At 40.6% G+C, this 19,623-nt stretch overlaps 1 protein-coding gene across 4 annotated transcripts; it reads left to right on the top strand.

Moving 5' to 3' along the window:
• Positions 1–5,946: 5,946 nt before the first annotated feature.
• Positions 5,947–16,397, top strand: Culd (CUB and LDLa domain). 4 transcript variants are annotated; one of them, XM_065223740.1, is made up of 9 exons: positions 5,947–6,316; positions 12,552–12,631; positions 12,988–13,205; positions 13,267–14,031; positions 14,086–14,439; positions 14,493–14,888; positions 14,964–15,090; positions 15,146–15,571; positions 15,635–16,397. In XM_065223740.1, the coding sequence occupies exons 1-9, from the start codon at positions 6,113–6,115 to the stop codon at positions 16,227–16,229; spliced, it is 3,165 nt and encodes a 1,054-aa protein (XP_065079812.1). In that variant the 5' UTR covers positions 5,947–6,112; the 3' UTR covers positions 16,230–16,397. The 4 variants fall into 4 exon arrangements, with proteins under 4 accessions (XP_065079812.1, XP_065079815.1, XP_065079813.1 ...); XM_065223743.1 differs by having other exon boundaries at positions 15,146–15,541; XM_065223741.1 differs by having other exon boundaries at positions 14,508–14,888.
• Positions 16,398–19,623: the final 3,226 nt, after the last annotated feature.

The following is a 19,623-nucleotide window of genomic DNA, read 5'->3' on the forward strand; positions in this document are numbered from 1 at the left end:
CATGTGATATGCGTGACAACTCAGCAATTGATCATACTGCTAGAACACATACACATAGAGGTAACTCTAAGACCACTGGGTCCCGAAGAAAATCATTATTATTTTTGGCTCACTCAGTACCAGAACAACGGTCCCAAGCAGTCCCAAGCTATTTCACTCACCCCTGCATGTTCTGCATGAATCCACACACCCCTGATGTTATCTGTCAAACTTTCATAGCGAATCAAAACAAACATAGTGTAGTAATAGAATTTCAACTAGAATAGGGTACGTTAATCGTTTGCTTGGGACCAATAGGCTACTAAAGTGGTGAGCCAATTTAAAATCGTTAGTTTCGTATTGATTGTTGACATACACGCCGCTTTAGTATCGTGTACAAAAGGCAGCATTCGAGGGCTTGAATCGGGTCACGTTTAGTGGTTTGTTAAATGAACGGAGTGCCAACGGCGGAGGCGAGAATCGTTTTTATGGCTACCAACTACCTGGAGACGTTAGATCCTGATTTTAAATGAACCGTCAAGGCCGTCAAGGAATACATCGGATATTGCAGCCGACAACCCATTACCGGCGGAATGGGTTGGAACGAGTGGTGACCTCCTCGTGAGAACACATGATATATGATCTGTGGTCCTTGGAGCAAGGATCGCTGCGAATATGACCAGTAGGATGGAGATCGGGAGGAATCCAACTTTGCCACCCACGATGCACGCATTTGGTCGTTTGATGTCTTAATATACTTAGTGAACGGGAATCGGTGCATATTATTTCATAGTAGAGGTGGACTGTTCACAAATATGGGAACAGATTTTTTCCAAGTAGCGCTACCAAATTAGAAAGAAATATCTTTCTACAGCCATCGGTCAATCATTGACTGGATAATTATTATCCGCTCATTTCTTCATAGGGGTCGTCCATTAATTATGTCACACATTTAGGGGGAAGGAAGGTTTTTTGAAAACTGACGAGCCATACAAAAAAAAATTAAGGTTCATACAAAAAATGTGACAAAGGGGGGAGGGGGGGGGGGGTTGAAAATGGGCCAAATTTGCGTGACATAATTAATGGACCATCCCATATAGTTACGGATAATCTAGCTTATTAGAGGCTGAAATGGTCTGTTCTCATAATGAGCTTGATGTTGAAACATTATTCCCAATTGCGGGAGCCCCGAGTCCGTGTCCCGAAAAAATTTCTGTGGTATCCAACGATTGCTGGAGGGTGATCTCTCCTTCAGAAAAATGTAACAAAAACAAAAAGAGCATCACACGAATGTAAACATTCTTGGCTCTAGGCAGTGCTGCCAAAAATGATTGAAACCATTGTTCTCATGGTGATTGAAGGGTGTTAGAGTGTGTCGAAGTGTACTTTTTAATGTGTTCAACACAAGATGGCAGAGGGGCTTATAGTACGTTCAGACTACAGAGTTATAACATGTTATAGCGCTATCTTGATGGTGGTTTCTGTGTTGCAATTAGTTGACAACCGTTATAACATGTTATAACTCTCCAGTCTGGACAGCGTTTTAAACGCTGTACAGACTGGAGAGTTATAACATGTTATAACGGTTGTCAAATAATTGCAACACAGAAACCACCATCAAGATAGCGCTATAACATGTTATAACTCTGTAGTCTGAAGCGCTGTCCAAACTGGAGAGTTATAACATATTATAACGGTTGTCAACTAATAGCAACACAGAAACGATCATCAAGATAGCGCTATAACATGTTATAATTCTGTAGTCTGAACGTAGTCTGAACGTACTATTACCATAGAGGTAACTCTAAGACCACTGGGTCCCGAAGAAAATCATTATTATTTTTGGCTCACTCAGTACCAGAACAACGGTCCCAAGCAGTCCCAAGCTATTTCACTCACCCCTGCATGTTCTGCATGAATCCACACACCCCTGATGTTATCTGTCAAACTTTCATAGCGAATCAAAACAAACATAGTGTAGTAATAGAATTTCAACTAGAATAGGGTACGTTAATCGTTTGCTTGGGACCAATAGGCTACTAAAGTGGTGAGCCAATTTGAAATCGTTAGTTTCGTATTGATTGTTGCTATTACCCCCTGGTGCAGGCTTATGCCTTGTTCAGACTGGAGAGTTATAACAACCGGTGAACACTCGTGTTTATTTCAGTTACCGTGGGGACGTAATTTGTGATTAGCCCCGGTCCCTTTCAAATTGTATCATTATTTATGTACGGTCCTTATATTTGAAATGACGTTTCACATTCATCTAGTGATGGCCGATTTTCATTCAAATAATCGAATAATCGATTAACGAACCGAAAAGTCAAATATTTGTAATCGGTTACATCATGCCGATATAAGCATTAACATCTCCAGAGGATCATCACCGATCGTTTCAAACATGTGCTGCGCTCTCATTGGTGGAAAAATGGCAGCACAGCGAACAAAAAATAATCGATTAGTTGTTAATCGAGTAATTAAAAAAGGGACATCGCTGATTTTGGTGTGATTGTTTTGATAAAAATGAGCGCAAAATTTCATCTCTTCCGAGGGGGCAGCAAAACCACAAAATTACCTGGAATACGGGGGGTATTAATTGGATGAAAGGGACCGTGAAAGAGGACACTAAAATAGAAAGTTTTTCTTCCGACAGTTTCATCTTAAACGCTGTACAGACTGGAGAGTTATAACATGTTATAACGGTTGTCAAATAATTGTAACACAGAAACCACCATCAAGATAGCGCTATAACATGTTATAACTCTGTAGTCTGAACGTACTATTAGTATTCATCTTTGGTTATAACATGTTATAACGGTTGTCAAATAATTGTAACACAGAAACCACCATCAAGATAGCGCTATAACATGTTATAACTCTGTAGTCTCAAGCGCTGTCAAGACTGGAGAGCTATAACATGTTATAACGGTTGTCAAATAATTGCAACACAGAAACCACCATCAAAATAGCGCTATAACATGTTATAACTCTGTAGTCTGAACGTACTATTAGCTCAATTAACAATTGTTCAAGGAACACTAATAGCGAATTTGTTTATTATCCAGGTTGGAACCAGTTCCAACTCGTGCGAACCCGAGTTTATTGTCAATGCGAACCTCAACCCGAGCCAGGTTACAAAAACAAACGTTCTCATTAGAAATACTCACCGGGCGGAGAGAATGTTTTGAGCCAAATGAACTGTCAAAATCTGAGCCAATCGAACATTCCCATTAGAATTTTTCGTATTCTTACTAGAATAAATTTGAGAGTATTGCAATCGAACAGAAATTCAATCACCTTTATGTTTTGTGTGCTTCTCAAATTCAACTAATCAAAAACAATATTCTAACTCTATTGATTAATTGATCTTCGCCGGTTTATGAATGGCACCAAGAAATGTGCAAAATATTGCGATGTAAGCAATTATTATTTTGCACCTAAATCGAATCAAAAATACAAGTCATTTGAAATGCTAGCTTCTAGCAAGGGTTGCAAGATAATTTAGAAACAAATCCGTGCTGCCGAACTGTATTTTGTTTTCTCCGCCAGTCTCTCCCTCTGAGTATTTCTAGTTCTCATTATAACGTTTGACAGATAACAAGCAGACCCAATCTTGATACCCGATCCAGTTTGGAACTGAATAAAAAACAAATTCGCTATAAGTTGAGGGCTTAATTTATGTGTTTTTAAAACGGATAGATCTGAGGATTTAGTAGTTAGTGTCATCTTGCGTTCTCCCAAGTTGTTAGCTGCGCATCGGTGTACCCCCTTGTTTGTCTTTTTCATCAGAGTGTCGCTTAGTTCGAGATCAAGAGCACATTGCCCTCCAAACCTTGTGTTCACAATCCCTACCCTGCCATCTATTTGTTACAATTTGTTACCCCCCGCATAAACGCGAACCATATCTTGACCTTACCGAAAATGGTTACAAATTGTTTATAATCCCTGCTAAACTTTAACTGAAATGGTTATGGAACTTTACATGAACGTTTGTGTGATAAAGTTTTAACCTTATGTATTATGGTTTTTTGGAAGTGAACCTTACAAATAATGGGTTGTTAAGAACCATTACCATTCTAAATTCTTGTTTTCTCCATACATTTTCTGAAAGAAAACTATATTAGAACCTTTTTACTTATGGTTTGAGAATTTTAATGGTAATGGTTATGATAGTCAGTAAGGTCCATGGATGGTTTTGTATTGTCGGTCAACTTTACGTGGAATATATCGCGAATAGGTTGCCTGTAAATTAATGATTACCAATTCGCGATATATTCCACGTAAAGTTGACCGACAATACAAAACCATCCATGGACCTTACTGACTACCATAACCATTACCATTAAAATTCTCAAACCATAAGTAAAAAGGTTCTAATATAGTTTTCTTTCAGAAAATGTATGGAGAAAACAAGAATTTAGAATGGTAATGGTTCTTAACAACCCATTATTTGTAAGGTTCACTTCCAAAAAACCATAATACATAAGGTTAAAACTTTATCACACAAACGCTCATGTAAAGTTCCATAACCATTTCAGTTAAAGTTTAGCAGGGATTATAAACAATTTGTAACCATTTTCGGTAAGGTCAACGTATGGTTCGCGTTTATGCGGGCCCTAACCTCGAGATAGCCGCGAGTAATCGGCCCCCGCTTTACTAACGTTAGTGTTAAGTAATTTTGTAATCTAATCAATGAATATTGGGTCCGCAAAGCTACAGCAAATGAGCCTGGAAAAATAAACGCATTATAAAAAAAAAGTTGAGGGCCGGCGCAAAGTACCAGTATGGAAGTAATAAAGCTAAAGAAGAAGAATAAGACAAACAAAAATTCTGCTTTATGGTATATCTATCATTTTCTACCAAATTGTTGCTGTGATTCTGATTTATTACCACCGCTGTTTTCATTTCCAAGAATGTACACGGCGAATGAGAACGACTCAAATTTGAGTTTAGTTCACTCATAATCGCCAAAAGTGCAGGAACTCAGCGATGAGTTAATTTGCCTCATGTTTTCCCAGGTTTTGCCAGGGAAAAATTCTCGAATTTGAGAAAAGTAAAGATTGGATTCACTCAGTCTATTGGTACTACTCCGAGACTGAATAAATTTTTTGTCAATTTCCTCATTTTCCGGCAGATTTTTTAGGTTTTCCACAGGAAACCATGAGACAAATTTTACTCATCGCTGAGTTCCTGCACTTTTGGCGATTATGAGTGAACTAAACTCAAATTTGGGTCGTTCTCATTCGCCGTGTAGGAACCTGAGTCATTAGAACATCGATCCTACTAGCACGGCCACCAGAAATTCAGCGGTAACTGCATCCAAAACATAATATAAAAATGGCAAAGGGTCAGATTAGTGCACTTACCGTCCTATTATAGCAATCTTCAAATCGTATTATCCAACAGTGTATCGATTTAAGGTTTCCACGCTAATTCGTTTCCTTCTGCTATACGTATGTTTACACCTGAAGAAAGGTTTCCAAGGTTGGAGCGTTTGAGAGGCTCGAGGAAAAAGGGGAAATTCAAATGAAAAACCTGCCATAAATAGCTATTAGAAGATCTAGGAACGCAGACTTCAAACATTTAGTTTAAAACTGGTGATGCAATAACCGTCGGTTGGTCGGCTACTTGCTTTGAGTGATGTTCTTCTGTTCATTCTTTGTGACTCCGGGTCAACATAAGTAAACAACTTTTCGCCCATTAATGCTTCCGTTACGTAGGTTCAAAGAATAGTATGAAATACGTGTGCCAAGCAGCATACCAATGAACGGTCACAGGATCGTAAGCAACAGCAGTGGGCGTATAAACCACCTGATTGCACACGAGGTGCGGACAACAGTTACCCATACTGTTCGGTCAGTCGCGTCATAATGTTTCGCGAACTGTTCAAGGCACTTCTACGGTTTCCTGCGGGAGTTTACCTGCAAGGACGAGCTTCCCTGTTGCGTTCAGTAGTAGTACGGTTGTCGAAGGGGCGCAAACCAAAATCGAGAGCCTACAGGAGAAATGCAGTATAGTCAGTTGTTAAAGTTTGCGCAATTAGTCATTAGTGGTGGTGGAAAATTGCAAATTTAGGGATTAAAATCCCGAAAAATAAGAAGATTTCGCATTGATTGTGAAAGCGAGTGCTGCAATGAGAAGAGGCGGTGAAGTGTTGCAGATTTTTTCGAAGTTAAATCTATTGTTTATTGTTCTGATTTGGGCTGTTCCGAGAGTGCAAGGATTGCCGAAAGTTTTTCGGACCAACGAAATATGTGGAGTTTATAACGGACACCGCGTCTATCTGGAGCTCGGAGATCGGGGGCAACTGCAGGCTACCAATGTGACCGTTGCCAAAGTAAGACGTTTTAGGATTATCAACAATTGGCTTTCTCAGTTTGGTGGGAATTGAAACGGTTAATTTCTCATCGGGCAATGATAAATTATCAATACTAGTAGACGATAGGATGACCTATGAGTAATGTAACAACAACGTCAAGCAAACGGAAGGACATTAATTGGATTTAAGTGGGCAAACCAAGAAGTAGTGAACTGTATAGCTATCACACTGACTTTGCGTTTTTTTTTCGGTAGGAGCGAATGGTGGGAATCGATACTTGAACTGTGTGCCGTGTTTAGCTTGTTAAAACTCTTTGTCGAGAAGTTCCACACCCCATTCAACGATAAATAGTCACTGGTATCTGAGTGAAGCGGTGTGTTTATAACGGAAATTTCTTTCAAAGTAGGCTGCTCAAAACTAGCACACAAAGCAATATCTTCATTATGAATGAACTGAGTGAAGCGTTGGAACCGTGCTATTCAGTTCACACAAACTTTTAAATCGCCTGTTACACAAATTATATTCGCCAGTACACATAACTGAAGTTTGGCAGTGTAAGAATTATGTGGTGTTTACATATATGCTGGTTCAGCACTTGCATCTAGCTCGAATTTCAGTTGCTCTCACGGCGAATGAGAACGACTCAAATTTGAGTTTAGTTCACTCATAATCGCCAAAAGTACAGGAACTCAGCGATGAGTAAAATTTGTCTCATGGTTTCCTGTGGAAAACCTAAAAAATCTGCCGGAAAATGAGGAAATTGACGAAAATTTTATTCAGTCTCGGAGTAGTACCAATAGACTGAGTGAATCCAATCTTTACTTTTCTCAAATTCGGGAATTTTTCCATGGAAAATCCTGGAAAAACCTGGGAAAACATGAGGCAAATTAACTCATCGCTGAGTTCCTGCACTTTTAGCGATTATGAGTGAACTAAACTCAAATTTGAGTCGTTCTCATTCGCCGTGCTGAAATCCCATGCTGGTAGATGCTGACGCTCTGTTTGACTTAAGCTCACTACTTTTTAGTACAGTTTTAGTTCACTAGCACCACCACACCAGCACTGATGTAAAGACCCCAGTTGGTTGAGCTGGTTCGCAAGGGCGTAGCAAGGTTTCGAGCTAGGGAGGGGCAAAAAAAAAATTACCATGGAAAATTTGGCCGAATGCCATTTCACCGAACGCCATTTCCTCGAAAGCCTTTGTGTTGCCGAGTTTAGGGGGGGGGGGGGGCAGTCGCCCCCCCTGCCCCTATCTGGCTACGCCTATGGCTGGTTGTGCTAGTTGGCAGTGCTGAACCAGCATAATGTAAACACCACTTTCATGCAGCTGCAGCTCTGTCAGTAGGTCTGTACCCATATTTGCAAATTACACAAAATTATTTTCTTACATCAACTTAAGCTGGGTTTAGACAGGGCAACACCGACAAACCGACATGAATGATCGTACAAATTACAAAGGAATTTCTGCTCAAAGCACAAAACTGACATCTGCCGCCGTGTTCGCGGAAAATGTTTATCCTAGCCACGAATATGCGTACAAAATTTATGAGTTGGTTCGTGTCTAATCTATTTCGGACAATTTATTTTTATCCAGATAAAACATTTCTATGGTTTTGACAGATGGGATCGATGCACATTTGAATCGGCCGTTATGGATTCTCGATCAAGAGTTAAGTTTAAGTTTCATGTCGGTTTTTCGGTGAGGGCAAGTCAATTGATCAAGTCAGTTGAATTCAACTGACTTGAACGCGAATTGAACGTTTAAACCATGCCTTGCAACTGACTTGATCAACTCACTTGAATTGAAAAAAAGTTGAACCAGGCTCAACTTTTCAAGCCAATTGAATTCAACTAAGTTGATCATTTGACTTGCCTAGTCTAAACCCAGCTTTACCAAAAGCTGCAGCAACTTATAGCAAAAACAAAAAAGCAAGTGCGGGAAAAGACTTAGTATTTAAAGGGGACGACGGGGTGAGACGGCCACCGTAAGCTTAAAGTGAAATTTATCCAAAACTATATAAAATTTCCGCGATAAATTAAGTGAATATTAATATTTAGAATGCTTCCCCTAATTTTCATTTGATAATGTTTTATCCACGGGGCAACAATCACATCAATATGATGAATATAGTGGGTGAGGATGACTGCAACAGACTACTCTTTCTAGCATTCAGCACTGCGATGCAAGCAAAGAAGAATACTAAGATGAAACAGTTGGATGAAAAACTTTCTATTTTAGTGTCCTCTTTCACGGTCCCTTTCAACCAATGAATACCCCCCGTATGCAAGGTAATTTTGTGGTTTTGCTGCCCCCTTGATAGAGATGAAATTTTGCGTTCTTTTTTTTTTGTTATCAAAACAATTACATCAAAATCAGAGAAGTCTCATTTTTTAATTACTCGATTAACAACTAATCGATTATTTTTTGTTCACTGTGCTGTTATTTTTCCACCAATGAGAGTGCAGCACATGTTTGAAACGATGGGTGATGATCCTCTGGAAGATTTAATACTCATATCGGCATGATATAACCATAGAGGTAACTCTAAGACCACTGGGTCCCGAAGAAAATCATTATTATTTTTTAATCACTCAGTACCAGAACAACGGTCCCAAGCAGTCCCAAGCTATTTCACTCACCCCTGCATGTTCTGCATGAATCCACATACCCCTGATGTTATCTGTCAAACTTTCATAGCGAATCAAAACAAACATAGTGTAGTAATAGAATTTTAACTAGAATAGGGTACGTTAATCGTTTGCTTGGGACCAATAGGCTACTAAAGTGGTGAGCCAATTTAAAATCGTTAGTTTCGTATTGATTGTTGATATAACCGTTTACAAATATTTTAGTTTTCGATTCGTTAATCGATTAATCGATTATTCGAATGAAAATCGGCCATCACTAGATGAATGTGGAACGTCATTTCAAATATAAGGATCATACATAAATAATGATACAATTTGAAAGGGACCGGGGCTAATCACACATTACGTCCTCACGGTAACTGAAATAAACACGAGTGCTGACCGGTTGATGCAAGTGTGAAAGAGTAAGCTTTATTGTTCTGTTGTACCTCCGTCTGTTTTACCGCTGTCAGTATTAGAGATGGGCGATCCGCTCCCGAGCTGTTCTGTAGACCCGATTCTCTAAAGTGAGCTGATGACCCGCGGTTAATTTTTTAGGAACCGCAGCTCATCACCTCACTTTATCACAAGTCTAAACCATACATTCCATCACTTGTACCGGAACTTTTAAAAAAGGACATTACTTCACTTACGCATTGAGCAGTTACCGCGTAATACAACATGTTCCTACTGATCGACAGCACCAACGGTAAAAGCAAACTTCCAAGCGGCTGTTTGGGAGAGAGAGAAATATGTACATGTGCTACACGATCTTAATTTTCTACTGGTATTATCCAATTTATTTATGTACCCGGCTCTTATTGCTGATGTTATTCCTCCAGCATATGTGCTCTCACCTCCCCTCACATCATTCTCTGGGGGAGCGGAAGATCCGCACAAAAGCAAATACAAAACCGAAAAGCGAAATGCAGCTCTCCAGCTTATCAGCTCAGCTCCGGATCCGAATCATCGACTCGAATGATTCACTGGGAGTTGTTTAGGATGCAACTCTCGGACCCGTACAGCTCTCGGACCCATCCAGCTCTTTGGATCTTTTTTTCTCTCTCCATTCTTCACGATTCAGCTCCGGATCCGTATCTGAGCTGATGATCTGGAGCTGATGCCGAGAATAGTGAGAGAAATTCTGCTGGAGAATTAACATCAGAAATAAAATTTGAATTTAGACTGGATTGCATAGCTTGAGAAAAGGCGTATCATCGTGTGCCACGTTGTCAATCATATCATCGCGTGTGATAAAGGTGTAGCTCTCTTGCATACATTTTTTTGTTTTACTGCTATGTTGTTGGCACATTTTGCGCGCATTTTGGTTTACGCGATGGTTGTAGCGTTTTTCATTGAAAAGTAAAGCACTAAAACCACTAATTAATTTTCCGATTTTGAATTTGTGTTATAATTTCTATAATTTAAATGTGAGCTGAAGAGCTGTTCAAAAGAATCGACTCCCTTTAGTGAGCTGGATGGGTTTGATCCACCCAGCCAGATGAGCTGTTTTGCCCACCTTTAGTCAGTATGTCCAAAATCGTAACCCCATAATCATTGTATGTAGTCTACACCTGCTTGACGAAATGAATAAATAAAAGTGTCAGATTGTCCAAAAATTCAAAATCATGTGGGCTATGGTGTATCTACGTATATGTGGTTGACAGGGATAGGGTCTCGCTGGTTTTATCACCAGAACAAAATTCATGCGAGGTTGGTAGGCCAGCCCTAGGGTTAAGACGGTAACATGGCATATCACATGATCCTGTTCATATCGAAAATTACTGTCTTCGGAAAAGTTGTGTAGTGGGTTAAGGCCGATTGGTTAGTTAATTTCCTGTATGCAATATATTTTGAGATCTTGACTATACAGGAAGTTTTCCACTTCGATATAGTTGTTCAGCTGACCAAGGTCTTCTAAATTATGGGTAGGTAGTTCAGAATTCGCTCACTGTGCATGTGGACTTCACGTTGATGTCCTGCCCGAGGCTGAACATTTCTTTAACAAACAAGCAAATCTAAGAAGATGCATTCGTAAAATTTGATCAGGTGATTGAAATCTTCTGGATGGGAGACAGATTAGTTCGCAATTTTCTCACTATATACGGCGCTTGTATGTCACCACTTACCACAACTTGCACCGTTGATCCCTTGAACAAGTTTGCCTAAATCAGCAACTTCCTAGATGGTCAGGATATCAAGATATAGCTTATAGATTCAAATATATAGGGTTACGGTATGTAATGTGGGTCTAGTCCTTTCATTCGGCCTATCACGCAAATAAATAATTAATTAAGGAATATTACACAAAAAATAAGGAAAATATTGATCACTGATGATTGATAAATGTGTACCACACACAAATCAATTTATATCACAACATTTCAATACATTTTCAGCTCTCGTAAGTAATAAAACTGGTTGAGAATATCACTCTGTTCGGAGTTTTTAGCCGCCATGACTTCTAAGGTTAAGATGGGAAGGTTGCACTGACGATCATCAAATGGCCTGATTATGGCATTTATTGAATGGAATTACCTGATAATACACACTAGACGTAAAACTCACAGTTACTGTTTGAATATTTTATGTTTATTTTAATTGTTTAACAACGTTTTCACAAGTAAATCATGGACCCAACTTTAGGGACACATTTCTTTTCTATGTTCCTAACTTTGGCCCATGAAATTCATTTGACAGCATATAGCAATAAGAGTAACGTCAACAATGTGGTTTGCATTTGGATGATAAGGAACGAACAGGAAGGGAGATTTTTTCTGCCAAATCTGTATAATGAACATCACAATGTTTTGATTTAGATATTCTGCGGTCGAAAGACGATAAGCGAAATTTTTAATTTTTAATTTTTAACTTGAGTGATTTAATGTAGTTTTCGTAAAATTTTCTCTAAGAAATGTTTTGAGGAATGAAGAGTATTAAGTTAACAGTGATAGTGATAAAAAAAAATACATAAGAAAACGTTACCAAGAGCGTTTTTTTTGAGAATCAAACAGGATAGGACGAAGTTGCATCCATAAATAGACCCAATTTGGGGACAATAGACCGATATTACATACATTTCCCTGGTGAGTTTTTGTCTTAAAAAAAGTAAGTTTTTCAACTTTTTGCGGTTCCTGATAGCAAACGACATGATAAGCATATCTAAGCATACCATTTAGCAGTAGAATATCGTTTGCAGGTAAATTAATTGATGAGTTATGATTAAAAACGTAATCTATGGCTGCATATTAGACCGAGGTTAGGGACGTATACCCTATTTGTTCTTTTTCCGATGTTTTCCTTTTTCTTCTTCATCTTTTCCTTCTTCCATGCTGCCTTCCTAGTCTTCCTTGCGTTTTTTTGGCTCCTCTTCCACTCTTGGTGTTCTTTGTGCTCTCTCTTTTCCGTATGTGAATCGGAGGTCCCTATGGTGTCTTCGCCGCTTCAACCAACTTTGCTTTCTTCATAGCAACTTTAAGAGCCTTTTCAGCATTTTCAGTACTAATCATTCAAAAATAAAAAAAAAGGCATATGGCAAGAGAACGGAATCTAATAGGCCCAGTAGGAGAGGCGAACGTTCATTGCTTTGCGTTCAAGACTACAATTTTCTTGATTTCTATTCCAGTCAGTCGACCTAACCGCGCCGTCCATCTGCACCTTGGAGTTGGTTACATGTCCTTCATGCAACATCAAAATCTCATTAAGGTATGTAGTCCCGGTTATCCGCTAGAACGTTTTGCGTTATATTCAATTGGTTCCTCCTACTCTTTTGCCGAGTCATTCTTAGCCACAAACTCAAGTACAGTACTTCCTCCATTTACGCGGTGGGCGGTTACGTCCACCCACCGCTATTTCTCGACTGTCCTTCAACCAATTGGATTTGATTTTCTGACGATAACTAGTTTATGGTTGACACTAATCACATAGCGTAATTGGTTAAAGGACAACGGAGAAACAGCGGTGTGTGAACGATACCACCCACCGCGTAAACGGAGGGATTACTGTATATATTAGGCCATAATTGTAATCCGTTTACTCATTTTCTCTGCGATCTCCCACAGCTACAGTAATTTCCCGACGAAATGTGCTGTACATAATGAGCTACCGTGTCGTTGCGATTATCTGGAATTTTCCGAACCGCCCTTCGAGGTGGAACAATCTGGACGGCGCAGTTGCGGCCATGACGTTGTCTATCAAACGCAAACGCGCTCGGTGCTGATCAAGTTCCTCCACTGGAGCAACCACTCGCACGCGTTCACCCTGGAATACGTGGCGGAGAGTGAGTTAACCGCCATGCACACTTCTAAAGATCAATTATAAATGTGTATTTCGTCCTACAGGGAATCGTGAAACATTGCAGGTCAACCCTGGTGGAATACATAACCTGACGGGAGGAGTGCACACCAAAACCATTACGACGCCGTACTTTCCATCGTACTACCCGCGGGACTTTGGCAAGGAGTACGTTCTGAACTGCAACGTGGAAGCTTGCCGGGTGAATGTTATCTTCAGTGATTTCCTGCTGGCGAAGACATCGACGATGGAGTTCTACGACTGGAATGGGCAGCGGTTGCATGCGATATCGGGAGCAAGCTTTCGACCTCCGGTGGTGCAGAGTACCGGGCCATCGATGATCATCAGATTCTACGCTAACGGAGGGTCAGGACTAGGGTACAGGGCGAGGGTATCATTCTTGACGGTGGAGAGTGCGGCGACTCCACTGATGCTACCGGATACGAACTGCGGTGGGATGGTGGAGAATGTGGGTGGAGCGATTACGATGATGAAAATGGTTCAGGGACAGGATGAGGCTAGAATGTTTGATTGTATCTGGCTACTGAAGCCTCCGAATACATATGCTCATTTGAAGACTCACCTTTCGTTACGGATTGATACGTTTGAAAAGTTGGGACCGAATTCGTTGTTGACCGTGGGTCAAGGGACAACTTCGGATGGTGGGATCTTGGACGTTGTAAGACCGAATATCGGTGGGCATAGCAAAAACTATGTGACACCGTTGACCTCCGGATTCTATGTGCATCTAAGGGCAACGTTTGCTATGCAATCCAGAATGGCATTGGTCTACTCGGCTTTCAGTTATCTAGGTATGAGCTTGAATGGACTATTACGTGATTTAATTTAATTGTTTTGTTTCGTAGATTGTTACATGGGATCTGAATTCCTGTGTCAGAATAGGAAATGCATCCCGGTTCAACTGCACTGCGATGGCTTCGATCACTGTGGAGATGGAAGCGATGAGCCGGCAAGCTGCGAAGCTCAGTGGGAAACGGAACGCGTAGATCGCCGGTGGTATTCGCATACGCCGAATTACTACTTTCCGAAGATTGATCGCTACCCGGACCTTCGGACCGCAACGGTTATTTTTATAGCCAGTGCTTTCGGCTTGGTCATGCTGATTTCCGTGTTTATCATTCTACTTTACCGTACCGGAAGTCGTGCTCGCCATCAGCGGGAGCTTCAAAGTCAACTACAAACCATCAGTGAACTGTTAGGTGAGTAAATTTCTTGAAATGGAAGTAGTTTGATGGTTTTGAAGGACTTGCAGTGAATGTTATTCAAGCAGATAACAACAGCCCACGTGGCCCTGAGGATGTGGACGAACCACCGATGTATGAAGCTCCACCAGATTATGATGAGATAATTAAGGTAGGGATGGATGATGATATCAAGAGAAAGCGCAGGAGACACTCGTCGTCCGCTTCGGGACGACGAAGCCGTATGAGACGATCCCGTAGACCGAGCAACGTATCGGAAAGTAACAATCCGATTTTGGAAGTGCGTTTACCTCCGGAGCAGACGGACGAAGGTCCTTCAACCAGTGCCACGCTTCAGGTTCCGTACGGTGTAGAAGGAGGTGGTCATCATGCTTCTGATTATGAAGACGATGAACCTCACTGGAATCAATCGGAACCGAACTTCTTCATGTCATCCCGTATTGTAGGTGAGTTGAGTTGTTTGATTAAATCGTCTATGAAACGATCATGATCAGTGCTCTGACATAGAATGGCGTTTGCAGAAGCTCCACCGTCGACTTCGGCGAGCCAGAGTTTCAGCGTTGGCTGCCAAACAGCAGGAACAGCTCCGGCCGGGTGCTCTTCGAGCCCTCCGCCGACGTACGACAATTCGGAGTTCTTCCACAATAGGTGAGATCTTATTAAATTTAGTCAAATGCCATCTTAACTCATGTTCCCCAAGCAGTCTCCACCCGGTCCAGAACGCATCTTGCTCCACATCCAATTCGGACAATTTCTCACGAGGCTTCGCTGAGGAGCCTCCTAATGTCACGCTATCGCTGAACGGTACTCCCCAGCAATCGACCGATCGGTTATCTCCTCCACCAGCACCAGCTCCGGTCGGAACGACCTGTAGCATTTCGGTAGATACCACCGTCGCCAGACCCCAACACATATGGAGCCAGAACACCCGCGTCCAGCGTCCTTGGCTGGCATTCAGTGGAGATGATCCACAGGGTGCTGCCAACTCTTCCGGTTTTCTACCAACACTTAACACTCCTCCGCATGACTTCAGTGGTCAGCAAATCTTCAGCTCCGCTGATCTTAATCAAATTAACGAGATCGATACGTACCTGCTGGCGTACGGATCCAGATCCAATGAGGAATTGGGGTAACTATCTGCGATCCGAGTTCAAGCTAATAAACCAACGCCATCCGTCTCCCGCTATTTCAGATCTCCCGGAGCAGTCAGCAGTACTACTGAAACCTGGTCCAACAGTACTGGATGTTCGCATCTACCGTCAACATGCTCTTTCGTGAGCAACTCATGTGCCTGTTCGTCAGTCGGATCCAATGCTCGCAGCGCAGGCTCCAACAACTATGATTATATCATCCACAACTGTCCCCGATGTAGGGAATCTCAACACCTCCACACATCTTTGTGCCCGAATTACAACCCTGGCAGGACGACCACGCTTCCTGCTATCGTATGTTCCACATGTGGTGGTAAAATCTCCCTTCAAGATGGTCTTAACCTATCCGGTGGATCATTGCAACAACAACCGCCATCGACCACCAGCGATGGTCAGCTTGCAGCCCTTCCAGGTACGGCTGTCCGGTTGTGCAATTGCTTTCCCAAGTTTCCCTCGCAGACCGGTATGGTGGCACGGGCCGGGTCAGCAAATGTGATATCCACCACGGCCCGACCGATGTCGCTGGAACAGATCGACACCACCAGCGCGCGGCGCAGTGTTGCCAGTTTGACGAGCAACTTTGAGGCGTTCCTCAACTCGCATATCGGCATACCAAATTCCGAATTGAAGTCTTAGACCAGTGATTTTTAACCTTTTCTAGCATGGTTGCATCCTCCTTCTCAAACCTGTTGAAAACGCTGTCATAGACCATAGATAGAATATGAACTATTTTGTACAATGAATGTTTCGGATATTGAATAAAACTAAATAAGCCATAGTGCATGCAGGATTCCCTTAAGTATGGCCGATTGTATTTATTTCTTTTATTCGATCATTACCTACCAATAATATAAATATTTTGTTTCCTGCCTTCTATATATGCCATCTAAGTTCTGATCTGCTAACAATCTTCTTCAGAGTAAATAACAAAAATATTTCTCTCCTAAGGAAAAAGTCTTACTTGCTAATGCTTTTCTCATGGTTTTCAATGTTTCCATAACATTTTGATGTTCTTTTCATATTCAAAGCTACGAGTTTCACTAAATTTTACATTCACTAGCATTTTTGATTCTGTTGTGTTTATACGCTACAGTATGATTAATTAAAGTTCGCTTGATTTCAGCGTATTTTGTTTCACTATTATTTATAGAAAGAGATTTCAGCTCTAGGAATAGGAAAGGTACGAAATTTGGCTACAAGTTAGATTTAAATGTTCCAATATGTTGATGGCAGGCAGGATTTGTTGCAATTGCCAAGATGTAGTTTAGGGAAGTTGCTGTGTGGTAAATTGATGAAATAAGAATGTAATGTAAACCAAAACAATTTTAATAAAAGCGCAACATTTGATTTGATATCTTTAGTTTGTGTCTTTCGATCAGTTTTGGTTGGAACCACATGCAATGGATTCGGATTTGTAAAATCATACTTAATATATTTCTAGTACGGATATCTGATGATAGCGATTTTTTTTTATAGATTATTGACCACACTAGACGAAATGTTAGCGAGGTCAACAATATTAAAACACGAATGTTTAACAGAATTCCAGGATAATTGCTCACTTCGAGTGTAATTACTTGTATCCGGTAAGTTTTATTTAAGTAAGTTTGTTTAATGTCTGTGAAATCCGGAGGCGAACCAGCCCAAGGCTGAAAACCGCCTTAATAAAGAAAACCTAACCTAACCTCTTATGGACCGTGAGACATTTATGCGCATAAAGGAAATGTAGGTATATTGGATATCTACATGCACTTTGAAACCCAATGTAAACATGATGTAAGGAAACGAGTGACTCTGAGTAGAGGTAGAAACAACTCGCGATATTTTGGGCAGACATGTCCGTATGACGTATGGACGTATGGAAGTATGACTTGCAAGGTTTCTTACAGAGATGACCTGCAGGATTTCTGAAAAGTATTTAAGTATTTTGTATGAGTATTTTAATGTAAATACTTTGCGTATCGTGTCAAATGGGTGTTCATTCAGACAAGCAACTCTAACGAGTTCGAAGAATTATGACAGTTGTTTGTTGACAAAAAATATCGATTTTGTACGAGCTGCTTCATGCGAGTACGAGCTGGGTCATTGAACAAACCTATTGTTGACGAATTTGAAATAAAAAATCGGCTGCTTTTTGACGTAGGACTACGTCTGTAATTTCTATATACACTTACACTTTGTGAAAACCGAAAATGGATCATGTAACAATATTATGAAAGATTTTGAACGTTAATAACTCAGCTTCCCCTGGACCAATTTGAATAATTTTATCAGCAATCGATCAGAAATATTTCTACACATCTGTTGAATTTAAGACATTATCAATTTTAAAAATGTTACTATTGCTATGATAGTTAAAATTATCACCGATTGCCTGCCAAAAACGATTTTCCTAACACAGATTTCAAAGTTGAATTTTATCTGGTCTCACCAAGCAGAGTTCATTCAATCACCGCGTGATGAGTGGTGGCGTTCTCCAGTACACAACGAAAGGCTCCCCGCAAGCAGCTAGCTGCCCTCAACCGCTGGTCGGATACAGTCCAATCACCGTGCGTGGTGATGTCTGGTCGTCGGCATCAGCAGTACTTTCGGCGCGTGGCGTTCAATATTGTTCTCCAGTACACAACGAAAGCGAGCTGCAGCCCACGTGAGCATCAATATAAGGAGGAAGAAGCCGCACCACTATTGATCGGAATCAGTAGCTCTTCGTCAGTCGCTGTGGGCCATCTATGTCAAGCGCGTCATACTAAAGAGTATAAACAGAGAGAACTCCGCTCAAATTCCTATTCCTACACAAAACACAAGCTCCTGCTGCAGTTAACAAATAATTTATATAAGACCACGTAGTCCTACGTCACCATTGCGTACAATCCCATAGGGCTGTTCCTTGTAAGTTTTTGTTTGGCTTTTGACGCTTCTTATGCAACCGTTTTGCTGGCTTTCAACTTTGTGTTAATTGAGAGGTTTTTGTGCCAACCAATGCATGACGTTGTGTATTGTGTGGCAAGCACAAGGAAATATCACTCACTCATGACTTGCGACGATTGCATTGCGATCGCCTAAATCTTCATTGCATTTATGGAAGGTTAAAACGGTTTTCAGTTATATTGGATTTTGAAGTTCATTAATCATTTGCTAACTAAAAGGGACTTTTTTTAACGTAGGACTACGTCTGTGATTTCTATATGAAGGTTCATTTTGTGAAAACCAAAAATGGAACATGTAACAAAATTATGAAAGATTTTGAACGTTAATAACTCAGCTGCACTTGAACCAATAGTACAATAGTTTTATCACCAATCGATCAGAAATTTTCCTGCGCATCTGTTAAATTTAAGACTTCATCATTTTACGAAATTTCACTATTGAAAGTGCACGAATGTGCAGCTGTTGCCATGCATGGAAAATCATTTGCATTCATTTCGTGCATTTATTTACATTCATTTACCTCTAACTTTTTTCTTCAACAGCATTTCGCAAAATGATGTATAGAGATTTTGTAGGTTTTATTAATAGCTACAAATTTTGTTTAAAAGTCAAATCCGTATCTCTTATGCATGACGAACCAGAGCGAACAGAAGCCACTACTGTTTTTCAGTGAATGTATTTAACATTCAATGAAAAACAGTAACAAGTTCTACCCGCTCTAGTTGGTGATGCATAAGGGATATAGATTTGAGTTATGAGAAAAAGTTGAGCTAATAACAAAACCTACAAAAACTCTATGCATCATTTTGCGGAATGCTGTTTATGAAAAAATTTAGTGTCAAATGAATGTAAATGAATGCAAATGATTTTCCATGCCTGGCTGTTGCTATGATAGTTAAAATTATCTCTGATTGCCTGCGAAAAGCGATTTCCCTAACACAGATTTCAAAGTTGAATTCCATCCGGTCTCACCAAACGGTGTTTATTCAATGGTGGTGGTGTTCTCCAGTACACAACGAAAGGCTGCTCGCAAGCAGCAAGCTGCAGCCCACATGAACATCCATAGAAGGAGGAAGAAGCCGCACCGCTATTGATCGGAATC

The sequence above is a fragment of the Ochlerotatus camptorhynchus genome, unplaced genomic scaffold (genome assembly GCF_037179485.1).
Source record: "Ochlerotatus camptorhynchus isolate MF236.1 unplaced genomic scaffold, CSIRO-AGI_Acam_v1.1 ptg000196l, whole genome shotgun sequence".
NCBI lineage: Eukaryota > Metazoa > Arthropoda > Insecta > Diptera > Culicidae > Ochlerotatus > Ochlerotatus camptorhynchus.

Excerpts from the sequence above, each read along its gene's own strand:
- Culd (XM_065223740.1), top strand. The coding sequence starts at position 6,113 with ATGAGAAGAGGCGGTGAAGTGTTGCAGATTTTTTCGAAGTTAAATCTA. Across the intron at positions 6,317-12,551 it reads CCAATGTGACCGTTGCCAAA|TCAGTCGACCTAACCGCGCC; the intron begins GTAAGACGTTTT and ends TTTCTATTCCAG. Across the intron at positions 12,632-12,987 it reads AACATCAAAATCTCATTAAG|CTACAGTAATTTCCCGACGA; the intron begins GTATGTAGTCCC and ends GATCTCCCACAG.